At 37.5% G+C, this 22,631-nt stretch overlaps 1 protein-coding gene across 2 annotated transcripts; it reads left to right on the top strand.

Moving 5' to 3' along the window:
* Positions 1 to 354: 354 nt before the first annotated feature.
* Positions 355 to 21,351, top strand: LOC106058100 (uncharacterized). 2 transcript variants are annotated; one of them, XM_056035554.1, is made up of 10 exons: positions 355 to 508; positions 2,852 to 2,970; positions 8,944 to 9,116; positions 9,806 to 9,956; positions 10,940 to 11,106; positions 12,618 to 12,760; positions 13,935 to 14,101; positions 16,397 to 16,657; positions 16,838 to 16,945; positions 18,894 to 21,351. In XM_056035554.1, the coding sequence occupies exons 2-10, from the start codon at positions 2,893 to 2,895 to the stop codon at positions 19,155 to 19,157; spliced, it is 1,512 nt and encodes a 503-aa protein (XP_055891529.1). In that variant the 5' UTR covers positions 355 to 508; positions 2,852 to 2,892; the 3' UTR covers positions 19,158 to 21,351. The 2 variants fall into 2 exon arrangements, with proteins under 2 accessions (XP_055891529.1, XP_055891530.1); XM_056035555.1 differs by lacking the exon at positions 355 to 508 and adding an exon at positions 1,958 to 2,112.
* Positions 21,352 to 22,631: the final 1,280 nt, after the last annotated feature.

The following is a 22,631-nucleotide window of genomic DNA, read 5'->3' as shown; positions in this document are numbered from 1 at the left end:
TTTTTTTCTTCTTTATTATTATTTGCTAGCTAAAACGATGGTAGGTCTTTATGGCTTTTCTAGATATGAAGTTCTTTCCTTTCCTGACCAAAAGAAAACAAGAACAGAAAATAAACTTTAAGAGAACTGAATAAAATAAAGCAAATTAGGGTTTTGAGCCAACCAATGTCCCTACCAATTGTATAAAGCGCATACTGCGACCACATGAAGTCCCACCGACCATATTGGTACGATAAATGACGTGAAACACGATTGATCATTTGATAGTGTATCAAGGTGTGAGCCCAGCACAGATTAGCGAATCAGTAGGCTACTTGGTACCTTTTACACAAGGCCGCGTGCCCAATCGTATCACGTGCATGGAGTCACATGGCCTACATTTTGGTAGTAAGGGGAAAAAAATTAGATTAGTAACATAAAGTGACACAATCTTATGTGAAGACATTCACTGCATCGTTTGAAACGCCGTGGACTATTGCGTATCATCAGACAGTACAGTGGTGGCCAGGTATTTACTTGTTTGAATTTAAACAATGTGTTAACAAGAGCTTTGTGTGTGTGTCTAATTGAAGGGAGTTCACTACACGTGGCTTTTACCAAATTGACTTGTACTTTTAAGTTTTAGTACATGTAGTGATATAAATGACGCTGCTGAAGTAGCTCTATCTGGTTTTGTGTTGATCCAGTGTTGGCTCTACACGACTGTCAAATGTTACAATGCAATATTTTCTCAATTACTTGACAGATTTCATACCCTAGGGATTTTTTTTTTTTTTGGCATAAAAAATAGTGCAAACGACGAGTTATATGATGCCACCCAGATGGTATTACCTCAAAATATTGTTCATAAATGCAATCCTTCAAAGGAGCATTCCCTAATCAATAAGACATTGTCAGTGTTCAGTACGAGATGTATCTGGGTTTGTTTGTTTTTTACCATGGACCTTTTATCATTCCAAACATTGTCACAACAAGCAGGTTATTTCTCATTTGTATGTCAGTTTTCGGCAGTGGTCCATTGATCCATTCCACTGATCAAATTTTTTTTAAAGAATTTGTATGACACAGAGCAGGTTTGCTTTACTCGTTCTTTCCAATGAGCGAGAAACAACCCAAAGTTTAGAGATCCACTGGTATCTATTTCCGCAAAATATGAGTAAATAAATATTACATTAATTTATTGTAAAATAATAGCCATAGAACTAGGTAGGCCAAATAGTTTTAACAATGTTTAATAGTTTTATACCTAGAAGTGTTTTTGTAATGTAAGTGAGCATAAAAAAAAAAAAAAAAAAACTCGTAAAACATTTGTGTTTTTCATTCTGTTAAGAAGTTGTACAAGCAGTGACTTTCAAGACAATATTACTTGTATGGTTGAAAGGCAATGACATTATTACTTATTTTTAAAAAAGTACAATCCTTGCATTGAAATGTTTGTTGGTCAATGTATCGATACATTCGGATTAATCTCTTACTGATATACTATTTTCATTTAAGACCAGCACTGAAAATTTGGGCTATTCGCGTCTGACACATGTATACTTTTTATGTGCAGCAACAAAGCCCATTACATAAATAGCATTAAATAAAAGATTGGCTTTTTACCCTAATGAGGAGGGGTGGGGAGTCGGAACGATTCATTGTCATTCATGATTATTATTTCATCATTCAATTAGTTGGAATTAGATCTTCCTAAGTACTTACCACTTGCTTTTCGTGTCAGGACTGTGTATATAATATAGTTTTTTTTTTAACTTAAGTCTTATTATAAACCTATTAAATGAATGGCTTCCTGTGATGCTAGTGTGTCTAAGTGGGACAACGCAGACGGTTATTACCATGATATCATCCTCTTCCAAAATTTTAATTCCTGGTTTAAAGTTATAGTAGAATCTCTAATCGTACTTCTAAGCACTTTGTGTGTGTGTGTGTGTTCTGAATGAACAACTCCCATACAAGTGGGAAATACTCGGTGACGTAGAGTCTATAAAAATTGAGAACATGTTGAAGACCTTGGGACTGCATGCGAAGCAATCACACTGACAGGGTTGAAGATAGCTATGCAGGCTTGCTCGATAATTTAAGTACTTTCTATTCTCGCAGACATCTAAGGTAATTAGCTTTCTTTATATATATATATAAACTTGATATTTGTGGTGGCCGAGTAGTTAATTAAGCGCTTGGTTTCCAAACGGGTCAGAGTTCAAATCAGTTTTATTTTTGGATTTCATTAAATTAGGTGGAGAAAGTTTAAGTCGGGGGATCTTTGTGCTGTCCTCGTGACACCCTCGTTAATCTTTATTAACCTAGATTATTTGTGTTTATTCTTCCAGAGAATCTTTAATCTGTCCCTAACTCCTGTATCAAAAATTATTTTTCACTAGAGTCTAAATGGTCCTCATTCACCAATCGTAAACAAACAACATTTAGTCACGTGATCTTATTGATAAAACAACGGAAAAAAAACGGCCACGTGACAACCATCATGAATTAAACATGAGATCGTAAAATTATATAGAAGAGATAGAGCACCACGTGGCTAAATGTTGTTTGTTTACGATTGGTGAATGAGGTCCATTGGGAATGATGAGAAATTGTATAAGAACAATTTAAAATTGAACCTATCAGGCATCTTTCTGAATGTATTGATCTTTTCTAATTAGGAAATAAAGTCTAAATTTGTCATCCATGATTTGTAGCCTACTCCACAATTTTGGGTTCGCTTTTGTTCTGTGTTAGGTTTTGTAATTACAAGGATCTTGAACAGAAAGTATTAATAAAGAAGTGGTGATCTCACATGACCTCGGTTAAGTGTTCATGATGGTATTTTAATACAAGCTTTGATTTTCAGAATAAAGGTCATTCAGTCTCTTGACCAGGTCTGCTGACACTATGGCTAACACGTTACGTCTTGCTGTGTATCCCGTGACTCAAGTTGTAGTCCTGATTGAGCAATGTTTGTTTATACTGGTAAGTAGATAACTGGGACTCGAGTTTTACTATTTAAACATGGAGAGATCTGTGATATAAGCAGGCCTGGACCATTGTCTCCGGCCACTCTCACTTTTGATTACTTCCCCCTTTTTCCGAAATTTTAGATAAACCTTCACCTTCCCTTCCCAGCCGTCTAACGTAATTTGACTTCCTGTTTTGTTCGGAATGTTGTCGCACTCTAAAGACAACACAAGATTTTGGCGCGCACTTCTGAGACAGGTGTTTCTACATCTTATATAAAGTTTTATTAGATATAGAAAAAAAATATCACACTTTCATTTTTAGAACAAATTAAATATAACATTAGGATCTTAAAGACCAAGTCACTGGAAACTAGAACAGGGCTCGATCATAACAAACATTTTCAGACTAGATTCAACACCGTCACAAATCTTGTCCTATTTAGTTTTAATATCTGGCTTCATAACATCGGCTGTAATCTTAAAATAAAAAAGAAAAAGTTCCCCTTTCAGACCTTGTGGTCTATAGGGCAGATGATGTAAAGGTCATCTGTTTTTGTGGCCTACGGTTTAACGAGGGTGTCATGTGGCCATCACAACGATCAACCTCTTTACTTTTCTCCAACTGATGTCAGGTACCCATTAAAGCTGGGTGGACTCAGAGGCGCCCAAAGGTCCCGAAATTAAAAATCCCAGTCTTCATCAGGATTCGAACCCGGGATCCCCGGTCCGGAAGCCAAGTGCTTTACCGCTCTTAAGGTCGTTAATATTTCCTGAAATCCGTTTCCTTTTAAATATAATTATATTGGAATTAATGATTCTCGTTTTAGCAGGGTGTATTTAAATAATGATTGCTTAATTTTTAGTAAAATCTGTTTTGAAATCGTGCACCTAACTGGCAGCCGTTGGTGATTGCCAGATGCCAATAGTGACCGTAGGTAGACAAAAACAGACCATTTTAGAATTGCAACATTCTGTAGTACGTGATGTTTTTGGCGGCGCCGTTTTAGCATCAGACGACATAAAAACTGAACAAAGCTAAAGAGCAAAAACTTTGTTCACTTTATACAGAAATTTATCAAAGTTTTAAATTGTTAATGAATAAATAAAGTCGAACTATAGCAAATGAGATTCGAACCCGAGTGCAAGATGAATGAACAAGCTCCTCCCCAATCCCTTACATTTCAGGTCCAGTGGGCATTTAAGTTAGTGTCACCCTGCACTATCAGCCAGCGTGTTTCACATTTTAACTAATTGGGTCAGGTACCAATCTGACCTGACCTACATCCCTCCCTATCTTTTATTTTTAACAGTTTTGAAGGAAAGACAAGCGGCCTGCAAAAAAAAAAAAAAAGTTGTTCATTCAGTTGTTTTACCTAAGTTTCGTTTCTAAATTAGCATTATTTTTTTAAATCGCAAAAAAATAATCCACTATTTTAACATTTTTTTAGAGAGATTGCAGAAAATGGCGCGGTGACTGAGTGGTTAGGCGTTTGGCTTCCAAACGTCTCGGTAAAAGACTGGGGTTTGAATTCCGGGATTTTTAGGGCGCCCCTGAGTCCACCCAACTCTAATGGGTAGTCTAACGTGACTTTATTGGAAAATTAAGACGGTTGGTCATTGTGCTGGCCACATGACACCCTGCTCGTAAACCGTTGGCCAAAAAAACATATGACTTTAGCCTTAACATCATCAGCCCTATACATCGCAAGGTCTGAGAGTTGGGGAACTTTACTATTACTGAAAATGAGCAGAAACGGAACAGACACAATGAGAAACCGCATTTAAAACGAGTAATATTCAATCCACGTCTATAATTTTGACATAATATACTGACGTAACAATCAGTGGCGGCCTCTCTAGCCCATAAAGCCATTGCCGAGTGTCATATCAGGGCCACAAATATTTGAACGATGGGCTGACAGTAACAACAGATTCTTCTTATCGGGGCCGCCACTGTCAGCAGTCTATAATTCAAAATTATTATAATAACAAATATGCATAATTGTATAATAAATAGGCCTACAAATACAAAAAAAAAACACATAATTAATCTTTTGAAAAACGTAGTTAATTCAATTTATTAAGTAGGCGCTACAATATTTAGCGACAAAGCGTCCTGCCTCGCTGTGGTATAGGCCTATGGTTAGATTACAATGATATGAACATGTGATCAGGTCAGTCTTCAAACAAAAAGCTCCTCCTTATTTAAGTTCTGCAGGTAGCTAGAGAGTTTTAGTTAATGGAGCAACGAGTATGTAGACTTACACAAATGTGTTAAATTCGGTTGTTCAATGCATTTGCTTTAGCTTGGCACCTAGATCTAGATCAGTGGTTCCCAAACTTTTTTGTCTCGTAGACCCCTTGCCATGTTTTCTGGTTTTCGGTAGACCCCCTGCTTAACTTATATTGCATTTTTGCACATTCATAAACTAATTTTTTTAACTAATTTCTAACTGCAGTGAGTCAAAGAGTGAAAAGTAATGTAAAGCTACATCATAAGTTAGAGAGATCTATCTTTTTTACACATAAATTTAAACCAATTAAAATAACAATTAATATGTATTGCTGGAATCACCATACACACTGGAAATGTTTTTTTTTTTTTTTTTTTTTTTTTTTTTTTGCATGTTCATCATCCGTTTCTACAGATATTGTTTCATAAAAGTTTTCGCAAAGAGTTTCTCGTGTTTTTCTTGATCTTTCACGTTTGCCTCAAATATTGGGCCTGCGGAACTGTTTTCACTAACAGGAGTAGGGGGCAAAGGTGAGTTACTGGCGCCTAAACCAGTAAGCTTCGGGCAAGAGGGACTCATTAACCTTGGCTTGCAGCCCACATAGCCGAAAGAAAATAGAATTCAAACCTCTGCTACTTTGTGCAGCTATACACCCAAACATGGGAGAGGTTTCCTGGCTCAGCCCTGGGAAAAAATATGGAGCTGAAGATCATTTTGCACTTTGCAGCTTTAATTCTCATCCCACCGATGTGCCCTTGAACTTTAGTGTTACTAAAAGAAATTCGTTTCATAACATCTGATGAAGGTTTGTGTAAAACAGTTTTTAAAACTCAAGGGCTGGTAAAATCAATGTTATATCTATAATGTTTTTTCCGTATTTGGCTTTAGGTAAAGAGATCTTCTAAGACGCTCACAAACCACCATCTTTTCTATATGATGTTGAAGAAAGATTTTATGGGTCTATTTTGAACTTTATCTTTCAGTATTCGATTTTTTTTTCACTTTTATCTTTTTATCAGGGTGGCATCGTCTCAAATAACGCTTCAGTGTATATGGTTTCATATGGTTATAAAAAGGCTCTTGGACAATCGCTTATTTGACAAGGAAATAAATAATCAACGCTGTAAAATCAAGATTTCTTTTTTGTTAAATATTACTTACATGTAGACAAAATTAACTATTTAGATTAGTATTGACATTAAATACAACTATTTTACTTTTGAATAAAGGTATAAATATTTATAACAGAGGTATAAATATTTATAATTAAGGTACAAATCATTTATTAGTGTTTGAAATAGTTACATTAATGAGGTGTGAAAATTAAAGTCATAGACCCCCATGGACACCTCATAGACCCCCAATTTACTTTTTCACTTTCGTAGACCCCTTGGAAGTCTTCGTAGACCCCTGGGGGTCTATATAGACCACTTTGGGAATCACTGATCTAGATCTTCATTCATTTCATTCCCCGTAAACAGACATAGGCCTAAATCTTTTCCGGTAATTTTATTTAGCTCTTTCTAAAGTAATGCATATTGGCAGTGACGTTACAATCATAGCACGAAGTGGCTCATTGCTCGAGGGCCCATCACCATTAGAGACCCATCAAAAGCCTATGAAAATTTTTTATAAAATGAAAAACAATGTTTTGTCTGTATGAATTTATTTGTATCAAAGTGATTATTACTTTAGGTCGTTACAAATTTGAATGTAGACACAAGTGTAGTACGAGAATTGGAATGCCTTTAGTTTAGTTTATGGATTTCAAAATCCTAATCTTCCTCTTTAATTGTCTTACGTATTGTGTTATATCACCCCTAACACTTCTCCAGATTTCTTTTTCAGTTACTGTATTTTATTTCTTACATAATGATAATGTAGAGCGAATCTTAACAGGCAAAAGTATTTTTTTTAAATCCTTTAAAAAAAAAAGTTTATCGAAAGGGGAAGAACTCGTCCTTAAAACTATATCTACAATAATGTACAAGTTATTTCACTTATTCGATATCAAAGAAATTAATTAATAACCAATAGTTAATTAACTAATTGAGTATTTTTGTTTATTGATTCATGTTTTGTTAGGTACAATAAATAATTGTTTAAAGTTTCAACTTGATCGGAGAATGCGTGAGGGAGAAATAGCGTGAACAATTATTTAAGGGGACTAAACCAAACAAGTTTAGCCATATCTGTGTATACTGAAGTATTAGTTTCCGTTGATGCTATTTTAGAAAAAATGAATTACAAGTAATTAATTGTCTAATTGGTTACTTTTTTATTGTTGATTCATGCCTTGTCTATGTCAATAAATAATTGTGCGAAGTTTAAACTTGATCCGAGAATGGGTGTGGGAGAAATAACGTGTACACACTTTTTACCAGACAGACAGACAGAGTGAGTTGATAATAAGTTAAGTCAAAATGTAAAACTTAGAAGAGGAGATAACTCTGCGTAAACTGAAGCGTGAAAATCCCCAAACCCAGCATCAATACTCTTGGGTTATTTCCCACAATCAAACGGGAAGTTCGCGTATTGGTTCCCAATCTAGGTCAAGGTTTAGCATACTGATAAGAGTTGCAGCCGAAAAAAAGACCAACCACTTTCCTAGACAACTTGATAAAGACATGGTAGCCAAAAATAAAATAATTAAAGACTTGTTAGATATAAAAAGGAAATCATTTTGTTGTATTTAGTTCCGTTGGGAAAATAACCGCGCCAAAGAGCTTCCTGGTGTTATCATCCAAGTGAAATTATTTCTAAATCAGGGCCCGCGTGAAATTTTACAATCACGTGACCTATACGACTCTTCACCGCCATTGTTTTATACATCTTTGTTTTACTTAAAATAAAATTAACTTCTAGGATATTTTTCCCACTTAAAAAGCTGAGCGTGATCAATTTCCATCCAGTCGTATTTTATCTACACAAAAATAAATTAATAATACAAAAGCGCGAAATTATGGGATGATGATCTGAAAGAAAAAAGAGGGAAAAATCTTAGAAAATAACTAGACTCTAAAAGTTGAAAAGTCATTGTGAAGATTTGAGTTTTTTAAAACCTAAAAAATCAAGAAATGATAAATTATGTTAGCAAAAATCTTTTCATAGTTCAGGGATATCGTTTGAATGGGAGAGAGAATATGTTTTTGTTTTTTTTTTTTTGGGGGGGGGGGAGAGACATCTACTTCTTACAGGCTCTTATTTCTATTCTCAATGAAGAATGAACTTTTGATTTCTTGAAAAGTAACAAAGAAAAAAAATCTTAATAGCTTGCAATATGTGTTCAAATGTTTCTGTTTTAGTCTGTTATAAACGTTACCATTAGTGCCCCTATAGGGAACACACACCAGAAGCGGCCTTAGGAGGTGGCGAGTGGGACAACCGCCCCAGGCTTCGCGCCTTGGAGGGCGGGATAAAGAGAAATACATCGTAGAAATATTCGTGAATGTACACTTTGGTTTCTTATAGTTATAATGTTTTTTGTTTGGTGTAATGCACAAATTGTAAGACAAATTTACGTACGGACAATAAAGATTATTATTATTATTATTATTATAACAGGGCCCCGCACACTGCTAAGACCGCCTCTGCACACACACACACACACAGAGACTAACACAAACAAACGCCCTTACGTTTGAATTTAAAAACAAAATCAAGGTCCCAGCTCTGTTTAACAATGAAGGTGTAAAACTAATACTTCGAAAAGTAGCATTTAAATTTTAACAATTGAATGATGTGTGTCGTAGGTAGGTTGGTATGACAGATATCTCTATTCGCCGCTGCAAGTCACGCTGTGGCCACTGGTGGAAAAGGTTCCCAGGTCAATAGTTCTGGATGGCCGTGAGGTCAACATTTTCACTGCCAACATAGTCTCTTGGAGCCGGACGGTGCTGGCTATACCCATAGCACTCACCCTCAAGTAAATGACCATTTCAAAATTAGTGATGTTTTGTCTATTACTGTATTTAGTCGAGTGTGTTTTATTGTCTTGTCTATGCTTGTATTAATAGTTAAAAGAATGTTTGGGGATGTCTTGTCAAAGTTGTATTTATAAAGGAGCGTGTTTGGGGATGTCTTGTCAAAGTTGTATTTATAAAGGAGCGTGTTTGGGATCTCTTATCCATAGTTGTATTTATACGTAATGCATGTTTGAAGATGTTTTGTCCTTTGTTTGATACATCTAGAAGTTCTATTGATTCTTTTACAAATGTAAATAGTAATTTGTAGAAATATTATCTTTTATGTGAAAGCAATTAAAACCAGTTATATATTGTGTACTCCTTTGTGGTGTTGGGACCTATTTCCATTTGTTTTTTTTTAATTGAAGTTATGTTAGAATAGATACTTTTTTTTCTACATTGATCTTACTTTGAGAACCTATCTTGTACATTGATCTTACTTTGAGAACCTATCTTGTATCTAATGTTACTTTGAGAACCCATCTTGTATCTAATGTTACTTTGAGAACCCATCTTGTATCTAATGTTACTTTGAGAACCCATCTTGTATCTAATGTTACTTTGAGAACCCATCTTGTATCTAATGTTACTTTGAGAACCCATCTTGTATCTAATGTTACTTTGAGAACTCGTTTGTTTCACTGTCCAGGCACCAGTACTATTGGGCGGGCTTCTGGCTGGTAATGTTCCACGACTTCCTGGATCACCTTGATGGGATCGTTGCCAAGGTTCAGAAACAAAAGTACGGACAACTAGACGATCCGCTGGTCGGCGGTTTCATGGATGCTTTTTGTGACAAGGTGACCTCATTTTTTTTTTTTTTACTCTCTCAACAAATGTGAATTCGTAGGACGTGATAAGGATCTAGAAAGGGAAATAACTAGTGTCACTGACGTCATCCCGTTATGTTATAGGGCAATCTTTTTATCTGGGAATCCGATTACCAAAAGAATGCAGCATTATATCACATGACCATATAACTCGTGACGCAATCTTTTGAAATTGTGCATTGGATTCAGAGCCGTAGCTGAAAGGGGAAGGGGAGAATTTGAAAATCTACCCGCTCTCTCACTTGAAAAAAAAGGGGGGGGGGGGCAAATGAGTGATTTTATATTAAATATTACGCAAAATGCAGGGGCTCCCAAAGAGGTCAAGCCCCCCCCCCCGGGCCTCCAAATGATGGCTACGCCTCTGATTTGATTTGAATATCACACACGAACAAATAATGGCTAAATGGTCGTGTGGTAAGCGCTCTGGGCTGTCGTCCCGGCTACGAGCCTGCCCATAAACCTCCGTTATGGAATGCTGACGTTTCAGCCACTGAGCTATTCAAGTTCTTATAAAAATAGAAAACTGTATAGTGTAATGTTAGTTCAACATTTATAGCGAACGACCTAATTCTCTACACAAGGCTTATATCCCTTAACTTAGTACATTTTCTACATAAGACTAAATTAACTAATTTGAATAATGAATGATGAATAATTGCGAAACGTTTCAACTTGATCCGAAAATGGAAAGAGGGAGAAACAACGTGTAAACGATCCCCCCCCCCCCCCCCCAAAAAAAAAAAAAAAAAACAGACTGACGGAATGAGTAAATATAAGCTTTTGACCTGCCGGTAGTAACCTTGTGGCCTGCTGACCTTACGGATAGACAGCGCGCTGCCACTTGCGTAACATTTTTCAAAAGGGGCGTTCGATCAGAAGTTTTACCCCTTTGCCTTCGAACGGAAGCTTTACCAAGCTTTGTACTAAAAAAAAATTGCCTGTATTGTTTTCAGATAGTGAATGTCCTCTCATTATGGAGCATACTCATGGTAACAGACTTCTCACACATGACGTGGCTACAGAGTGCAGTCTATCTCGCGGCTTGTGCTACCATCATTGGCTACGAGTTCACGCTGGGCGTCGTCCGTGTGCAGGACTTCTTCAGGGCCTACTACTTCAGGTAACTCTTGGCATTTAGTTTACCATTTCAATAACAAATCCTCTAAGGGTCAACCAAGTGTTTGCGAGACCAATCGTTTTAGTAGACATCAACACTGAACTGCGACCGAGCAGGGCCGGCCTTCCATAACTAGAGGTCTTAGGCGAAGTGAATTAGGTGAGCCCCTAATGAAATAGAAAAATAAATACTAAAGAAGGAAAACACTAAAATTAAGAAAATTAAAAAACCTAGTTTACTCCAACAGGACAGCTTTCTCTTTTTCTTCTCTAAAAAAATTGTTTTGAGTCCTTTTACGAAGGAGGCCCTAGGCGACTGCATAGTTTGCTGATGCCTAAGCCCGGCCCTATGCGACGTTGCAACCTCTGGGCAGTGGAAACCAATAGCTCGTTGCCACGTCGTACAGACCTGTGAGGTGGCAACGAGCTATTTGTCTCCACAGCCCGCAGGTTGCGACGTTGCAGGTTATTGTTCGGGCCTTCTATGATGATTGGTCTCGGTGTGTATGTACGTATGTGTGTGTTTATTTGCATAACCACATACAAAGGCAGTGTTTAACTAAGTGTGCACAACATTTTAGCGGGGTCCTTACATTCTCACTTTAAAGAATCCTTTCGCTAATATTAAAATCCTCAGAACAGCACTTACAAAGCTTAACAACAACAGCAAAAAAAAAACTGTTATTCAATGGATACCAGCTCATATACAACTAGAAGGAAATGAGAAGGCTGACACACACGCCAAGAGTGGGAGAACTAACTCACAAATAAACTCTGCACTCTATCCAGAAGAATTGAAGAAATTAATTGTAAATAAAATAAATGAGAAATGGACGAGCTCTCATCCAAATCACAAGAAAGATGACGCTTACTATAAGCTATCCCGACAAGACCAACGTCTAATCTTTCGACTCAGGACCGGACACAACAGAATGCGACAACACATGTACCGGAAGCTCAAAATTGGAACCAGTGAAATCTGCCTATGTGGAGTATCACCAGAGAATGCCGACCACATCCTCCAAAACTGCTCTCTTTACCAAGAGGCCCGTATAAGACACTGGCCCCCAAAACACCCCAATAGAAAGAAAACTATATGGAGAGCTCCCTGATTTGGAAACCACTGCGCAGTTCATCTCATATATTGGTCTAGCCATCTGAACACTCCAACATAACAATGAGAACGAAGAAGAAGAAGCTAATATCTGCATGACTTTAACATGTTTTCCTATTGCAAGTGACGTAGTCATGGCATTTGGGTGATAGCCTACCTGCTGTCTTGTATTTTATTTTTTTTATTATTTTAAAATTTTAATTATTATTACTACTATTATTATTTGCTTAACTAGTTTTGTATTTGTGGGCGTGATGTGGTTTGGTTGTGTAGGCCTGTATGTCAGTGAAGATGTCAGTGAAGATGTCAGTGAATACAGTGATGTCATTGATGTCAGTGAATACAGTGATGTCAGTGATGTCAGTGAATACAGTAAGCTAAATGATGTTTCTCTTTGCTAGAGAGTTCAAGAAGACGGACGAGACGTCAGAGAAGACCAGCACTGCTGCAGTCATGGAGGGTAAGCTGAAGGAGAAACTGGAATCTATCGGCATCGCCACACTGTGTCTAGCTCAGGGTCACTTGAACCCCTTCAATGGTGCCTGTAAGTTTCAATGCTACTACTACTACCGAAGCAGGACGTTTTGGCGCCGCCGTTTTGGCGCGAAGGTCGTTTTGGCGCGAACCGTTTTGGCGACGGGACGTTTTGGCGCGAAATACATTATGTACGTTTATTGTATTATTTCTTTTAAAAGAATTATTCATATCTATGTTTTGCATGAGTGTTTGTGTTAAGACATATTTTTCACGTACTAAATGTAAATGTGTATTTGTGTTTCACATCATTTTCTTTAATAAACATTTTGGCTTGTGTATGTGTGTTTATTAAGAGGCACACTTTTATTTTCAAAAAAAGTTTTTTAAGATATTACTTTAAAATTAAAAACAAAAATCAAAAACAAAATGAAACGATGATAGACTATAAATTGATGCAATTATTTGTTTACATTAACATTGGTTTATTTAATGACTGTATGGTAGTAAATTATCGTCAAATGATATCTCGCGCCAAAACGTCCCGTTGCCAAAACGGCGGCGCCAAAACGTCATGTACCGTACTACTACTACTGATAATAATAATAATATAGTAATAATATAATCCTCTTGAAAACAAATGAGATTTTTTTAAAGCTACCCAAATGAAGAAGACAATGGAGTTCCTTCAGGAAGGATGTGAACACATTTTCCGCTTGTGTTGCCAACTGTTTGTAATGTTACCCCGATAAAATGTTTTTACTGTCATAACAGATGTACGTATATCCTATAGTTCATCCGTCACTACAATTTGAAAACATGAGCTTTGCATTGAGAACCAATAAGTCTTCAATTGGCTAAAGTCTCATGTTTAATTCAGTTATATTATTAAAATTTTTGATACGCTTTAATGACAATTTATGTCGCAAAATATGTAGTTGACAGACAGGATTACGTAGCCACATAAAAGACTGTACTCCTTCGTATTCTTTGGACTTGAAGACAAACCTTATATTTTATTACTAACACATGCAAAGTCGTTAAAAGTTTTAAAACATCAAACTATCTGCATTAAAAGCTCTAAACACCATGTTAACTATGTCGCTTATTTCTATTTCTAGTTAGTTACCAGCCAGTTCATATACTTTCATCCAATTAATAAATCAAATACATTAAATGTATGTCTATGATTGTGATGCCAGAAATACCTATAATAACCCATTGCTTTTTGTTTCTTTCATTAGCTGGAATTATTGGTGTCACGTGTCTTATCCTATCCATACGATTGGCTCACTCAAGTCTGGCCAGCAAACTGGATGCGCGCGAGCCTCAGCTGAGAAGTCAGGCACGCGCATGGGATGACGAAGACGAGACCAAATATTCAGCAAACATCAAGGAGCTGAAAGAGACAGTGAGTGTTGACAGAATGTAAACGTTAGGTAGACCTCCACAGCCTCCAATCTTTATCTACGATTTCATTATGTCTGAAGGAATAAATACCAAGCCACGACTCTTTGCGCCATTCAATAAAGATCTCAATGTTCATTCTCGTTCTTTGTGTTCAGCGTGTTTACCATCAGCTCATTGAAGATTTTTAAGATAAATTTGAATGTTTGTTTTCGATGTTTAAGATCCGTTTCACTTTATTTATCAATAAAATACAGTTACATAAAAAAAAAAGAATAAAAAATGACAGGGGCGTAGCTAGGAATTTTCCATCATTTGGGGGCCCGTGGGGAGGGGGGGGTGACCTCTTTGGGGGTCCCTGTATTTTGCGTAATATTTAATATTTAATGTAAAAAACACTCATTTGGGTGCCCGGGGGGATTTTCGAATTATCCCCCCTCCTCCCCAACCCTACTAAGCCACTGGAAAACTATAAGGGAAAATTAGTGGGCGATCATGTATACATAATCTAAGCAATAAAATACAGTTACAGAAAAACCCAATACAAAGCGATATGCCGAAATGCTGGGGACGATATATGTTAATCTAAAAATATGCGAGAAAAAAAAAAAAAGCTTGAAGATTGCGAAAACTTTTGCAACTGATAAGCTTAACAATGTCAAAGGCGCTCTTTAGAAAGGTCACTGCCAACTTAATACATGTAGTAGTTGTCATTTTCTGTTACCTTTTAGAATACATTGTTTATCACTTCCTATATTCTGTACACCAAAACACCAAGTAGCTATTTATAGTTAATCGCCAGAGATGGAATCTCCATTTCATAAATAAAATAATATGCCTACAGGTAGAGGCCTAATGCGACCTCGATGGTTATAGTATGTTAGATGAACTGACACAAATCTTCATAAAAATAGTTTCGTTTGTTTTAAAATAAGAATTTACTATTAATGAATAAGCAAATCATTTATAAAAGCGTTACCTTATTGTGGCTGAGTGGTGAAATGCTAGGCTTCCTAACCTAGGAGTCTCGGGTTCGAATTTGGTGAAGTATTTGAATTTCGGATTTTTAGGACACCCTATAGTCCTCCTGGCCTAACCTTCGTTTGGGGAAGTAAAAACGGTTAGCCGCTGTGCTGGCCACATGACACCCTCGTATGTATGTGGGACCCGCAGTGTTACAGTTAGGTAGTTAATATGAACACACTGACAATATAAATTGTTTTTATTATAGCTTTTATATAATATACTTTCATGCTTATAGCTCAGAGCGCTTTGGTCCATTTGTATAGGGAGGGGGTATCTAGGAGTTGGTTTTCCGTTAGGCGCTCAGTAAACGCAACTCTGCCCGAGTCGGGTGTCGAACCTCGAGCCCCCTTCTAGGTAGCCAAGCCAAGTGCACTTAGCCTCTTGACCACGTGTCAGCATAAACTACTAGCTGACGTACAAAATAAATAGTCAACTGACTGTCAATTCCTTGTAGTTGTAGGGGGGGGCTTGTGAAATAAGAACCACAAATGTGTAAGCTGGATTTCAACCTAAATAACTTGCAAGCCAACAACCACTCTTCATTCACAAAGGTTTTTCATTGGTCAATACATTCCTTCTGGTCACGATAATACAGTTTCAAATATGGACGCACAGAAATGTATCATTAGAACAACTAGGACATCCAATGATCAATGAAAACATTCAAACATTGGTTAGAGCAGACAGTAAACCAAAAAATCAACACCGACTTGCAAGTCTGAAACAAAATATCACAACCGATCTAGATCTGGATTGTAGCACTAGGACAATTTATTACAAAGCAAAAGTAACTTAAAGCATGCACTAACCAATCAGATGTGGCACTAGGGGGGTGGCAAGTGGGGCAACCTCCCCATGCCCTGCGCCCAAGAGGGCCCCGCAAAAGCAGAAATTATCTAGTTTTTTATTGTTCCATGCAAAATGTTTCTGAATCAGTAGTTGCGTTGATTCAAGATAACTTTATCAATTTTAGAGGACCGGGGACAAAATCGTGCAAGCAAAATCCTATCAGCAGAACAAACTCATAGTCAAACGGCCAATATAACAGTTCCAGCGTAAGGTACTATGTTTTGTAACAATAAGACGGACGAGGCATTAGAGTTGGAAGAGTCCGTTGATGTGATATGGTACGGTATAAATATTCTTACACTTAGGCTCACGAGCCCGCGTACCAACAACCCTAGCCCGGGGCCCTGCTAAGCCTCCTCTTAACCAATGATTAGCAAACGAACTTAAAGATACTAGAAAGTAAAACCTTGTTAACTGTTGACAGAAGTCAAGTGACGCTGAGACCCAGGTGGATATAACCGAACTGGATGCAGACGCCAATGAAAACACCGAGAAATCTCGTAACACCGACGGCGTGTCCCATGACTCGGACTTCCACAGAAGTTTCTCCATGCCAGGTTTGGTCCTCTTCAATGAGAACACACTGGACTGCAGAGTGGAGAGAGTTTATACAGTAGGCTGCTTTGATCTGTTCCACTATGGTCATATTAGGCTTCTAAAAGAAATGAGAAAGTATGGAAAAAAGGTACGAACACTCATGTCAATAAAAACGTAATCTAGCAGTATGAGCCATATAGTGTAATATAGTAAATGACTTTGACCTTTGTTTAGGCTTCTGTAAAATTGTTAAGATTATAAATATTTATATTTGTATGTATATTTGCCTTATTGGTCTAGAATTCTAGTTGTATTCATATTTGAACAGGTCATTGTCGGGGTTCACGACAGCAGGAGTATTTATCAATTAAAAAAGAGAGTACCGGTAGACAGTACCGTGACCCGGATGAGAAATGTCAAGGAATTCGCAGACGAGGTAATTAGGTCATAGTACATTGAAACCCATTTGATTAAAAACCGAAGTTTTTGATTAGGTCAGTGTCAGAATCAGTAACACATAAAGAGAGAAACACGAAGGCAATCGCAGCAGAGTTAAAATAATCTTTGTAACACACTGGGCGGATGTAGTATTGAGTGTGTAAGCGGGCAAACAATTTTTTTAAAAAGTATGTGCCCTAGGGACTGATTAGTAAATAGAGTCTTGAAAATGTCGCGTTGTCTTTCGATATAAATCTTGTCTCGTCTGTTTATTAAAAAATCTGGCATCTCCGTTTCTAGCAACCTGTTGCAACTGAAATCGTTTTTGCCTAAGCCTTCCTGTTTGAAGGATTAGCTAACATACTTGACTTTATCCTTTTGACTCCCAGTGGATCTTAGGGTCACAACAGTTCGTCGCCATCGCACTGTTCAGGTCAATGTCCCATTAGTTAAGTTCATGTCCATCCTGCCATCTTTGCATCTTGTTCCACTGATCTTCTCCCGAAGTGTCTGTCCAGTCCAGTCCAAGTTACGTCTTTTGCTCTTGCTCTATAAGGTTGTCGTTGCCGGAAGGGGTAATGGATGTAAGCACTCCACTACCTATAAAATGCTTCCAAATGGCATGCGTCTCTAATAGCCTCTGACAACCAGTCCAACTCCTGGCCGTCACGTGTGGCTCAGATATTGAGTCCGGCGGAACTGTCACTAACAGGAGAAGGGGCGAAGGCGAGTAACTGGCGCCATAACCAGTAAGCTTCGGGCAGGAGGGGCTCGTTAGCCATGGCTGGCCACCCACCTAGGAGAAGGAAAACTCTTAATTCAAACCTCTGTTGCCTTGCAGCTATACCCAATCATGGGAAAGGCTTCGGGAGTCAACCCTGAGGAAAAATCAGGAGCTGGCGACCCTAAGGCAGTTTGCAGCACCCAGTGTTGCAATCTGGCAGTACCTGCTACGCCGCTGACCCCAAACTGTATCGGCACTACCGTTCCTTTGGATACATCAGCTGCGTAGAGAGGGGGGAACTGATGTGTTGGCGACATCGTTCCGACCACAGCTAACGCCCAGGCATTCATCTCACCGAGATGATCCATAGTCGCTTCGCGACTGAAGAAGGCCATAGATCGGCGCTTGCTGGGTTGTTTCCCTCTGACTGTAGTTAAAGATTTTGTTATGCCATCTAACACCCAGTGGCGTAGCAGGGGTGTGAGGAGGTGAGTCCAAATTCAAAAATCCCCCTTGAGGAGGACCCCCGGATGGATTTTCTTATTTATTTATTTTGTACATTAAATAATACCGCATTGCCATGTAATCTTGCTGTTCACGTGGAGACAAAAATACTAGACAGCATTGATCTAGATCAGGGGTTCTCAACCTGTAGGTCGCGACCCCCTTGGGGGTTGATTGACCGTTTGCCAGGGGTCGCCTAAGACCATCGAAAATATGGATTGTTATTGTCTACTCTTCTATTGGGGGGGGGGGGGGTCGCGGCAGAGTGGGGGAATTGTAAAAAGGGGTCGCCGAGCTTAAAAGGTTGAGAACCGCTGATCTAGATGATGCTAGAGATGCCTTAGCTGGACAGAAAGCACGACGTAAAGCGATATGAATTGTGATTTGTCACCTGTGAATTATCTCGCCAATAAACAATGGTTTTATTTATTTTAAAAAAGAGTCTTAATGGTTATTTTTTGTTAATTTTACTTTTATACTGTACGAATTAGAATTATCTCATGTCATGATGTCGAAAAGCAGGGGCCCCTAAAAAGGTCAAGCTCCCCGGGCTCCAGAATCTCTAACTACGCCACTGCTAGCACCCAGATACGTATTTTTTTGTCGGCGTCTTTTTACCGTTTACTTTTGACATCCAAATAAAAACAGCAGACTCCAAATGTAAGAAGTTCAGTTGGACTCCAAACGTAAGAAGATCTCTTTGTGAATTTATTTTCAGGTATTTTGTGTGGCTGGTACTGATCCCAGCCCGTTCATTGAGTACATTTTCGACAGAAGCAGCCTCAAAAACAACGCCATCTACATCCGGGGTGACGACATGCCCGAGTTTCCCGCCAAAAAAGTCTGCGAGAGGTTGATGACCGTAAAGTTCTTGCCGTACACAGAGGGCGTGTCGAGCACAAAGCTGCGGAAGAATATCATCAACTCCAGCAACGTCGATGCGGTTTTCAAGGATGTTCATGGCGATATCATGCCATATTAATTATTAATATTGGGACTGCTTTTATGAAATCATTAGGCCTATAAACAGTGACCGTATAGGTCTAGCTCGGGAACATACAGTCTTATAACGATTTTTTCCCCGTTTTTTTTATCGTGTGTCTTTAAATCTTTCATGGCGACACACATCTTTATCTGACTTAGTCATTAACAGATATGACAATTATCTCACCCAGAGATTTGTGTAAAAACACGATTCCTTCGTGGCCTATAATTTTAATGGCTGTTGTGTAAAAATAATATAATGTTTTGAGATTAGTTTTAATTTCTGTTTACAAAATCTCAAACGCTAACATGAAGCTTTTGTGTGTGTCAGTGTAATAAAGGATGTGTTTGTTATACTTTGCTCGAGGTATTCAATATGATACTGACTCGTGCATACGTTATCTATTTAACAGTCTGTTTCTTTTTAACAAATTGAATGAAGATAAACTTACATTGAAATGTAAATAATAACATTAGCCGATCATGATTAAATGAGAAGGAGTCGTTGTGAAAACTGACAAGCCGCAAAAAATAATAAAGTTCTAAAAAAAACCTATTTGACTTTTTGAAGAAAACAAAACAGGGGGGGGGGGAGCAACTGACAAAAATGCAAAAATAAACAGCCAAAACAATTGTTTTTCTCAGACGCCAAAAACAATGAAACTCGACTAAATCCTCAGCGTGCCACTACGGTGTACCGAGTGTTCTCAAACAAGCTGACAAACTGAAACTTTCTTGGTATTTTAAAGCTGTATTTCTAGGGTTAGTTTGTACAGTTCCTATGCTCATCAGACTTGACAGTTTAAATAGGCTCTCAGAAATGTCAACATAAAGCTTACTGCACCCAGCAAAGTCTGAAATTATATTTAAATATGTCTGTCGCTAATCTCAAGATGATTTTTGTAAAGTCTGATATTTTTCTGCTGTATATATGGTAATACGTAAATAATTTTATAAACTAAACATCACGATTAAGGAGCCTATCAGTTAATGTAGACGATGAATTGAAAAAAGTTTGGAGTGCAATATACATTTATATATATATTTGTTGTTGTAGATTCTGAAAGTGCATTCTGTTTATCATGTTTTGTGATTGCTTCATTTATTTATTCTTGATGGGAGTGTTTTTTTTGTTTTTTTTTTTTGTAAATATTTGAATTTATCATTGTTTCAGCTGCTTAGCACTCTGTAAAACAATGAAAACTGATACGGACACTTATCAAAACTTCTGCCTTCGAAAAAATAATAAATCTTTTCTTCGAGTCCCATGATTAATTAGGAGCATGGTATTTCACGTGGCAACGCAGACCCAGCTGCGACCAACATATTGTGCCACAACCGGTGCAGACATAATTGTTGGCTGGTGGTGGTCGATTTAGGTTCACTTTTCGCCGTCTGACGTCTGTCATAGGCAGTGAATTTTCTTTTGGTCCCGCGGTCTTTGTAAGAAACCTTCTTCATCGCGCTAACGCACTGAGTGCAGAGGAAAATTGCCAAATTATCTCAACCATATAGATCATATATCTAGTTTTGATTGATATAGATTCTTGATCCAATATAGCCTCTGTCGCAGCGTAAAGGGGCGTAACTTACTTTCTTAGACATGTAGTTATGGAGCTTCAGGTTGCATTATTTCCCCTGTAACTAACTTTGATATCATGATTATTTAGATGTAGATTTAGTCGCTTCACTTCATGTAAGGCTCTGAAGTAAATTGAACTCTGGAAAGTGGTGGAGTGGCTAATAGTTCAAGAACGGAATTACTTGAGCCAACACTTATCATAGTGATTTAAGAAGTGTTTAAAAAACGGAACTGCTTTTTCTTTTAAAATAACATTACTGGAGTCGAGACAAGGGCTCTTTAGATTACAATCTCAGAGAATCATTTCTTACCTTTTAAATGTTAGCAATCATAGCAGATTGCTGTTTCAGTTCCATGCTCTACTAATTTACCTATGATTATGGTGTACAGATCTATGTTAAATTTCATTACTACTCTGAATTATTGTAAAGTGACTGATAACGACTATATTTCCCTTGTTCTAGAAACAGTAAATTGCTTTTGTATTGTATAATATTATTCAGTAAACGACCACATTATGGTACATAAGCCTCATTACATATAGTTGGAAGTTAATTTATTGTTGTAGATGTTTGATGTTTTATCAGGACAATTAAAATTAATTGTTTCATTATGTTTTATATATTATTATTGCTACTTTACATTCTGTCTGTCCTAAATTTATCAATCTCACGGCTTTGCGTCTGTTTTTGTTTTGAGATGACAATACATCACAATGTACACACTAACAATAATTTAAAGAATGCAGGCTGTATGAAAAGTTCAGTGCGATCCATCTGAAAGCTTTAACCTGTCGAATAGGCCGCTTCTCTCTCTGAGATACTCGGCAAAATTTTCGTAAAAATGGACGCTTGTCTTTGCTACATCTTTTTGTCTAACCAACTGCTTCATCTTTGGGAGGAACGATATCATGTTTCTTTTCGTGCATTTCTAAACCAATTCATCATGGCGGAAAATGCTTCACGAGAACTTAAAATTCTGTCCTACAGTTTTCTTATAATTTACAGACGTTAATTCAGAAGACAAGATAATTACGTCCTGCGACGCTGAGAGTATTCATGTGTGACGCATGTTCTATAAATAGAACTGCTGCTTTTGATATTGCCGCAATGTTGTGTATAACATTTAGCCATAATTCCCAATGCACACGGGTTTTCAAAGACCCTTTTGATTATGGTGGGAAACTTCTTTGGAGAGAAGAAATATAATTTCAATCAGGATGTAATTTAAATAGTCTCTCCACCGGGCTTCAGAGCTACCTGGTCTTTCCATAGCCCGAAATTCTGCTATATTCGAAATTGACGAATTCGCTATTATAAAAAAAAATATATAAAAGATTTCTGCGACAGATGGCCCAAATAAGTGTATCATCAGGGGAGACAATTTCATTTTATTGTGGAATCGAAGAATCGATGAACGCTGCCAAAAAAAATGAGGATCACTAACATGCTTTTTACAAAGCTGATATCAACTCACTCTGCTAATCTGGTAGAAAGTTTGTACACGTTATTTCTCCCACAAGTTGAAATTTTGCACAATTATTTCTTTTACCCGACAGCACAAGAATCAATTTAAAAATTAACTGATTACTTAATTAATTAACTATTGGAAATTAATTATTATGTTTGATATCTCGAAGAAGGGAAAGAATTTGTACTTCACTGAAGTAGTGGTATAAGCTGAATTACTCCCCTTTATAGGTCGTCGTCTGAGGCTTAGTGAACACAAACATGAAACAGAAATAATAGATAATTATACAATCTTCCATGTTCATCTGCCAAAATTGAGAAAAGACTAAATGTGGCTCAACAAAAATGACGGACTCATGCAGTTATATAGATCGGGTCTCAAACAAGGAGATCCTATGCCGAACTGGGAGTCAAACACTTA

This window comes from Biomphalaria glabrata, chromosome 7 (assembly GCF_947242115.1).
Source record: "Biomphalaria glabrata chromosome 7, xgBioGlab47.1, whole genome shotgun sequence".
NCBI classification, from domain to species: domain Eukaryota; kingdom Metazoa; phylum Mollusca; class Gastropoda; family Planorbidae; genus Biomphalaria; species Biomphalaria glabrata.
This window is presented reverse-complemented; position numbering and strand designations above follow the sequence as displayed.

What these genes read in the sequence shown, in the direction of transcription:
- LOC106058100 (XM_056035554.1), top strand. Translation starts at nt 2,893, where the DNA reads ATGGCTAACACGTTACGTCTTGCTGTGTATCCCGTGACTCAAGTTGTA. An exon ending in TTCAGGGCCTACTACTTCAG is followed by an intron (nt 11,107 to 12,617) that starts GTAACTCTTGGC and finishes TCTCTTTGCTAG; the next exon opens with AGAGTTCAAGAAGACGGACG. An exon ending in TGAGAAAGTATGGAAAAAAG is followed by an intron (nt 16,658 to 16,837) that starts GTACGAACACTC and finishes ATATTTGAACAG; the next exon opens with GTCATTGTCGGGGTTCACGA.